The 8,245-nt window shown below is 36.0% G+C and overlaps 1 protein-coding gene across 2 annotated transcripts; it reads left to right on the top strand.

The window, feature by feature from the left end:
* The first annotated feature begins 634 nt into the window (after positions 1–634).
* Positions 635–4,737, top strand: LOC140811635 (uncharacterized). 2 transcript variants are annotated; one of them, XM_073169648.1, is made up of 4 exons: positions 635–760; positions 1,342–2,687; positions 2,785–3,835; positions 4,234–4,737. In XM_073169648.1, the coding sequence occupies exons 2-4, from the start codon at positions 1,356–1,358 to the stop codon at positions 4,473–4,475; spliced, it is 2,625 nt and encodes an 874-aa protein (XP_073025749.1). In that variant the 5' UTR covers positions 635–760; positions 1,342–1,355; the 3' UTR covers positions 4,476–4,737. The 2 variants fall into 2 exon arrangements, with proteins under 2 accessions (XP_073025749.1, XP_073025748.1); XM_073169647.1 differs by having other exon boundaries at positions 846–2,687.
* The last annotated feature ends 3,508 nt before the right edge of the window (positions 4,738–8,245 follow it).

Below are 8,245 nucleotides of genomic sequence, written 5' to 3'. Positions count from 1 at the left end.
AGGGTGACGGCGTGTCTCCGCCACCCTCCCACAAATCTGAAACGAGCGCTTGGCTTACTTGTCGATCAAATCCTTAATATCAGGCGCACGCCATGCCCCTTGCCAACTGTCCTTTCAAAAAAACATATGTCTACATTATCTTCTACTACTAAAATAACTTTGGGATAAAATCCCGAAATGGTTTCGTAAATTGGCATCTTCCAAAAATATTTTACCAGTTATTTTAGTAGTCAAAATAAGTCTTTTTTAGTCGAAATGACGTGATACTTTATATTGTTGCAGTGCTCTAAACTAAACTATTATATTGATTTATTTAATTTTGCTTCCAAAATTCAAGTTTTACATGCTCGATAGAACCTAATGGATGAAAAAAACACATTTAGCAAAATAATTTTGATCAAATATTTTTTTAAATGATCATTTCATATATATTTGAAAACAGTCAAATACACTTGAGAAAATTTATATTGTCAAATTAAGGTCGACCAAAATTAATTCACAAATATCATAAAAGAGAGTGCGTTGAAAAAATAACATTCTCATATATATTTGAAAATATTCAAATAATTTTAAAAAAAATTGTATTTTAAAATTAAAATTGACCAAGATTATTCCGTAAATATCCACCGTAAATATCCACAAAAGAAAGTGGGGTCAACTTCTGTGTATAGGTCGGTACCCATGAATTGAAGTTTTGGACATCGTAGCGAAAAAGTTCGTTGAAATTCATTTAACTCTAGTTTCCTCTTTCCTGTCGCAGGTAGCAAACATCAAACTTCCTCTCTTCTCTCACTTTCATGCTATAGAGACAGTCTCTGTATTAGCCTTTTTTGTTCTCGTTTAAGGTGTTTTCTGCTGTTCTTATTGTTATGGCGATCATTCAGCCTTTGTCATTTGTTTTTTGTTTAGTTGTTCGCGAAAAGGAGCGTGGTAGGACCAGGAGGGCTTTAATGGGTTTTTAATGTTTGTGATTTATTTTATATGATTGAGTTTTAAGTTGAATCCGTGAAATCATTTTGGAACCTTGATTTCTCGATTTGAGTTTGTTTTTGATGCAAGTGAACATGGATCGTGATGTTTATTGTGGATCAACTAGATTCCAGCTCATGGTGTACGGTAAATAGATTTGGGGATTGGTTGGTATCAAATATATTTCAAAATTGTGTCTGAGGTATGACTTATGCAGTTATGAATGTTTTAATAGGATACAAATATATGTATAGAGCTTGCAGCAGAGAGAGAATGGGGATTGGATGTTGGTTTTTCTGTTTAAGCTTTATTCCGCTTTTGTTCTGTAGCTTATTCCTTAAAGTAGTTTTATAATCACATCGTTTGATTTAGTTGGTGCATAGAAGATGACAAGGAGGGGCAAGATTGCCTACAGATGTAGTACCAGGAAGAAGGTTTGGGTAAAGAAAAAAGGTTCCGATGAATCAGATGAAGATTACATGGTGGGTGAAGAAGAAGGGCTTGATGAATCAGAGGGTGAAAAGCATTCGATTGTTTCTGAGGATGAATCAGGAGAAAGTTCAGGGGAATGTGAGGAGGAGGAAGAAGATGATTGTGAACTTGAGGAGGATTTGGGAAAAAAGAAGATTAAGAAAGTTTCTAGACCTAGAGGGAGAAAGGGTTTTCAAGGGAGAAATAATAATGGAATTGTTAAGACAAGAAAGAAAAAGGCTGTATTTAGTGAAGAAGAAAACCAAGATGATGAAAATTTCAATGGTGCTAAACAGAGAAAGAAAAGTAGGTTACCACAAGATGTAGAAGAAGGTGGTGGTGGTGACATACAACTTTGGCAAGGACAAGGAAAACCAAGAAATAAAACTCGGGTTTCATCTGCAGAAAAATATGCAGATTATATTGAGAAGCGTAAAAAGAGAAGAAGAGTTTTGTATCGAGAAGAGAAAGGAGATGATGATTATGATTACAATATTAATAAAGAATTTGCACCAGACGATGACAAAGAATTGCTTGTCACAAAGAGGAACAGGGTGAGCAGGCTTAACAGGCAAGCTGCTGCTCAGATTGCGAAAGGGCAAAAGAGGAAGAGAAATTCTAAAGTGGTTAAAAGGACCATGAGAAGAAAACCGAGAACTCAACAAGTCATTAGAAGACCTGATAGACCTGATCCTGGTAAGGAGTTTAGAAATCAGAATCGGATTTCACAGAACGAGGAAAGGGTCATTAAACAGGTCAGGGGAAGGAGGAAGAAGTCAAGCGTGGATTCTGATTCAGATTTCTTGTGTTCAGGGTCGAGTGATCAAGACTACATTATCTCTGAAGAGGAAAGACAACAAGTTAGAGAGACTGCTGAATTTTGCAGAATGAGGACCTCTAGTCTGAGGAGTAACAATGTCTCGGAGGTTATTCGTGATGAAGAAGTTGCGCTATCTCAAAGAAAACTTCCAGGAAAGAAGGGCAAGGAAAAGTTGGAAGACATGACGATTGAGGTAGGGAAACAGGTCTGTGGGATTTGTCTATCTGAGGAGGGGAAGAGAACAGTCAGAGGAATATTAAATTGTTGCAGTCACTACTTTTGCTTTGCTTGCATAATGGAGTGGTCAATGGTGGAATCTCGTTGCCCCCTCTGTAAGCAACGGTTTGCAACAATCAGTAGAACTGCACGAATCGATGGTAAATTTAATTTGGGGAATGCGGCTACTCCTGTTCCGGAGCGAGATCAGGTATGATCTTAAATTAGCTCAGGCGTGGATTTATTGTCATTGATGGATTTCTGTAATTTTTCTTCGACCACATTATTTTTAATTCTGTTGGATACAGGTTTATCAACCATCGGAGGAAGAGCTCAGGGGCTATCTTGATCCGTATGAGAATGTTCTTTGTACAGAATGCCAGCAAGACGGGGATGATGCACTTATGCTTCTCTGCGATCTTTGTGATTCACCTGCACACACATATTGTGTCGGTCTTGGGCATGAAGTACCTGAAGTAAATTGGTACTGTGATGGCTGTAAGCCAACCATTCTTGGTTCTTCAAATGCACAAGCTGTGAATCCAACCACTGATCATCGAGCAGATCACAATCTGGCTGTTGTTTCATCCCCTGGCGTCCCTGTCCTGGAAACTTTTAATCTCAATGAGTTATATGTGCCTGACACACCATTGACTCAAGTAACTGGACACTCTTCATCTCCTAGGCATTCTATTCGAGATTTTCAGGCTGACTCCCCTTCATCTGGGTCCGCGGCATTTACTCTTTATGAAAGACGACGAATACAGAGACAGATACATCAACTTCGTAATTACAGAAGTAGACACTCAGATAGGAGTAGTGATGTCGGCCAAGTATCAGGTAGCAGTCTTTTCGGCTATCAAATTGGTCAAAAAGAGGTAATGGCACCTAAACAGACCGTTACTCCAGCAAGTACCAGTCTTTTTGGCTCTCAAATTGGTCAAAAAGGGGTAATGGCACCTGAACAGACTGTTGCTTCAGCAAGAATTGAACAGCAAAATGTTTATCACCAGGGAAGCATATCCAACCGTTCAAACACCTATCTTAATAATAGGGAAGCCCTTTCTCCGAGATTAAGCAATTTGAGGGGACAAATACTTGACAATGAAGCTTCTGCATCCAGGTATCACTCGCTTAATGGACTGCCCTATAATGAGTTTATTGGGATGAACCATATGATTGGTCGGGGTTTGAGTAATCAGCAATTCCATCCTTGCAGTAGCCGGTCGGCCCGGGTCCCTGATACTAGCTTATCAGCATGTCAAAGTATAGAGATGAGCCACTCACCTCGAGAGAAGGAACGAGTTCAGACAATGGTTAAAAGTCATTTAAAGAGCTTGTCCAGAGATATGGAAATAGGTATATCAAATTAAGCCTGTACGCATAAGCTGCATTCCTGAAAGTTTTCTGGCAACCATAAATTAAACATATATAAAAGTTACTGCAAAGTTTTAAGAACAGGGGCTAAACGATATATCTCTTCCATTACTCTGTTTTGTGTCAAATAAAGCCTGAATATCCGAAGAAAGGATGCCTTACATGTTCTTTAAAATTAAACTGTGATGTGGTGTGGTTATGATCTCGTTTTACATTATAAAAGATTCTATCTCACTGATCTTTAGTCAAATATCTTGCATCGATTGCTCATGTATTCTCATGGAAGAGGTTGGATATTCTCCCAGCTACCTCGGATAGTTTAGGAACTGCTAGCCTTATGCTTTTTGTTCACTTGGGATCGCTACTTTGTTTCAACGCAGGCTACAGAAGCTTCAAGGACATTGCAAGGACATCTACACACACCATTTTAGCTACTGTTGGACTTGAGCACCGGCAGAACGAAGTATACCCAGTACGTACACGGCCTTTAAGCTGTGACCACTTTGAGAGTCGACACACTTGTCCAATTCAAGGCCAATGTTGTTCTTGTTTTGACTGGTTTGTCAGAAATGTGGTGAGGGAAATAATGTATACCCGAGTTTCTGTTACGCCGATGCTTTAGACTTGAATATTCTCTACTGACCGAGCTGCGGGCCCTTTTTTGGTTAGACTATAATTTTCTTGTTCCCTTTGAACTGGGAAACTGCTAACAGTAGTTACTAGCTTTTTCTGCGGTTCGTGATCTGTAAAGTGGTATCTGCCAGTCATTTATGGCTAGATTCTACATCATCTTTGTAAGTTTCTAGTTGTATGTATAGAAATTGTGATGCTCAGGAAATCCAGCATGTAATTATGTGAACTAAGCAGTTTTAACTCTATTCTTACGAATCGACTTATGGGACGAGATGATGAATGATTTATGATACAAAGATGATATATATGTATAACATGATAATTTTTAAATATGATCATTGGTTGAATTTGAGTCAAATCTTATTGAAACAAATGGAGTGTTCAAAAAAAGAACCAAACCGAGTTGAACTCTAAAACAAAATCAAAACGCATGATTTGGATAGGTTTTCAGGTGTACAGTTTGGATTGGTTTCAAAATCAACCAAACAGTAAAAATTAATTTGGTGCAATTTTTGGATAAAAATAAATCAAACTAAATCAATCCAAACTGATTATATTGATATAAAAATCATGTAATAAATTTTGTTAATTTAGTGTGATTTTTCTTGAGTATAGTTATATTTATTTAATTTTAATTTGTATTGTTAGTAATGAACTTTGGAATAAATCATTTATATTGAGAATTTATTTATTGCTAATTTTTATCCCAAATAAAAATAACTTGCAACTTCAAAAGTTTAAGCTTTTCTATAAGTTGTGAAATTTTGTAACTTGCATAAATAGTTTAATATATATTTTTACTTATAATCTTTCTAGTTCACGACCAAATAAAATATTCACTCAACTTTCATAAACAAAATATGCACTCAATTTCTATCAAGTTTCGATTGTAATTTTTTTTTTTTCTCGAATTACAATATTTCATGCATTAATTAACTCTGAAACTTAAAAACAGTAATCCAAGACTAGACCTAACTAAACCAAAATTCATGGTTTGGGTTGGTTTCGTTATAAAATCTTATGATTTGGGTTGGTTTAAAATTTTGTAAAACCGATAAAATATAATTTGTTCGAATTTTTATCTAAAACTTAACAAACCCGTAATTGAACAACCCAACAAAAAATGATGTATAATTAACTAAGACTGACCTTTCACACCAAACGGTATTTTAATTTATTAAGCTATTTAATAAGATCAATTGAAGTATTTAAAAGGGGTTGAATAAACACTTGATCCAATTTATTTTTTCCATTTAAATTAGCTAGGTCACAATTAAATTATATATTCTCGAGTGTCAATATCAGTTGACTAACATAAAAGTGTGGAAAGAAGACAAACTTACATATTAGAAAAAATCACAAACAAGGTTGACTAAGTAAACTGAAAGTTGAAAATGCACATGTATGTTTTTGAATGTTCAGAGACTCAAGCTCATATATCATCCATTCTTCCTTTTGGAAAGCTCACACTAGAAGACTTTGGATAGTATAAGTAATTTGTAAAATCTCAATTCAGTTTGAACTTAAACACTGCCAAACTGAAATTTCTAATATATATCAACTGATAATAGACAATATACAAAATGTTATTTAGATACAATTATTTTGAATACTGTTATGGCCTATCACTAAATGATCATTGATGATCAGATACGATTATTTGTAAAGTGTTCTCGAATGATTGAATTATTCAGTTCAAATATTTCACATTTGAATGCTTAATTCTTAGTAAAAGTTGTTATCTTACTAAACTGAACCATTTCTCTATATATAGATGTTTTGAAATAGATCTGTTCCATGCAAAAATTGTTTGTTGGCTTGTCTTTAGTCCATGTCAACATTCTCTGAGAGTCGTACATTGTTGCGATCAATTTTGTACGAAAAATAATCATTGGTTTTGTCTTCTGGTGTAAACTCATTCTGTTCATAAATTGATTCAATTTAAAATCGAACGAGGAAAACTGATACACTGATAACAGATATATCAATTTAGGGGTCGAACTTGGTTGAAAGTTGAGTGTGAACTGAGAGTGGACATCTTTGGATATAGTTGGTCACATAGAATATAAATAGAGAGTGGACATCTTTGGATAGATTTTTAATATCTTTGACAACTTTGTTTTTAAAGTTTCAATATTAGTGTCAGTCTGTTTCTGACCTTTCTTGACTTGGAATAAAAGAGCATTTATACCCGTCAGATTAGAGAGAATACTGTACAGTGGAAAATCATCTCCTATCTCTAATTCTGGTGATTCAACAGTGATATGCGCTTTTGGATCAGAAAATAAGATCAATTGGCTCCCTGGTTCGGCAATGTCAAATGGTTCAACCGCCCGAGCAACTTTAGCTTCAGCTTCAGTTTCTTGAGATTCCATATGGTTCGCGGATGCAAGTGATTCTTCAACTAGTGAGAATGTTACGACCGAAAAACCAAGATACGTAATTCACATGCATACAAACATAATAAATTGCATGATTGTTTTATTATTGATTTTAAATACTTACTTGATGCATAACATATGATTATATGGTATGTTTGCATGATTAAATGATTATATGACATGATTTCATGAAAACTGAAGGATTTTACCAGAATATTGATAATAAGAGGGTGAAAGGAGACCGAGTAAGACCAAGACAAGAATAAATATTTTCGACTAACAAGGCTTCTTAATATGATTAAAAATGATTTAATTTTTCTAAATATGGTAGAGTTCAAATTATTTATGAGACGAGCTCGATTTTACCCGGGAAGCCGGTTTTGGGCAATCGAGAAGTTTTTAAAAGATCAAATGTATTATTTTTGAAAACTAGATTTTATACTTTTATTTTACAATTAAATAATTATTATTGTGCCCAATTTAATTATTTTAAATAGGTCCAATTGCTCCTACACTTGAAGCCCAGAATCTAAGTCCATTAACATGTTAATTAAAAATTATAAATAATTAAACCTAGGCTTCTAAACACTATTCAACAGTCGAAAATCACAAACTTTACACACAATAAATTCGAAAATAAGGAGGAGAAGAAAAGTTAGGGTTCTTCGTCGCCCGTTCGTCTATCTTCGCACCCTTGCCGACGATTGAATATTCGAGCATTTTAAATGCAAAGGCACATTATTAAACTCTTTTGAAGCAATATTCAAATCACAATATGCATGTTTTAATTGTTTATGCATGAAAAATATAGGTTTTCAATTATTTTTATGGTAGAACGAATATTTCAAAAGTTTTGACGATTTCACGCTTGTTTCTTTAACGTTATGATTTCTAAGGGTTAATCTGCCAACATAGGCTTAATTATGGTTAGAGAATGAACAAACTTAAGGGGAAACGAGGCTGGAATCATGCCTAATCAAGGGATGATGGATCGTGGGTTTTCTAGGAAGCAACTCACATTCATAGCTTCAAAGGGGTGCGGCTCGGCTGTGGTTGCTTGGGGCTTGGCTAGGGCTGGTTGGGACTGGGACAGGGTCCTGTACTAGGGCAGGGAAGGGTCCTGGGGTGGCTAGAGCTATAGGGGAGCGGCTGGGGAAGAGTCCCAATGAAGTAGGACACCCATGCATGCATCTGCAAGCTGTGGTAGGTAAGGGCTTGCGGATGGCTTGGGGGCGGGCTAGGGTGGTCCAATAGGGTCCAAGGAAGGTGGTGAGGGGTCGGAGTCTAGGTTGGTACGGTGGTGTCTTGCGGTGGCTCGTGGCGAGTGCACCAACAGCGTGAAAAAAAAAGGGTGTACGTGTGACTCTTGTTTTCTAAT

Source organism: Primulina eburnea, chromosome 14 (genome assembly GCF_022965805.1).
Source record: "Primulina eburnea isolate SZY01 chromosome 14, ASM2296580v1, whole genome shotgun sequence".
NCBI lineage: Eukaryota > Viridiplantae > Streptophyta > Magnoliopsida > Lamiales > Gesneriaceae > Primulina > Primulina eburnea.
This window is presented reverse-complemented; position numbering and strand designations above follow the sequence as displayed.

What these genes read in the sequence shown, in the direction of transcription:
- LOC140811635 (XM_073169648.1), top strand. Translation starts at nt 1,356, where the DNA reads ATGACAAGGAGGGGCAAGATTGCCTACAGATGTAGTACCAGGAAGAAG. An exon ending in CTGTTCCGGAGCGAGATCAG is followed by an intron (nt 2,688 to 2,784) that starts GTATGATCTTAA and finishes TGTTGGATACAG; the next exon opens with GTTTATCAACCATCGGAGGA. An exon ending in GTCCAGAGATATGGAAATAG is followed by an intron (nt 3,836 to 4,233) that starts GTATATCAAATT and finishes GTTTCAACGCAG; the next exon opens with GCTACAGAAGCTTCAAGGAC.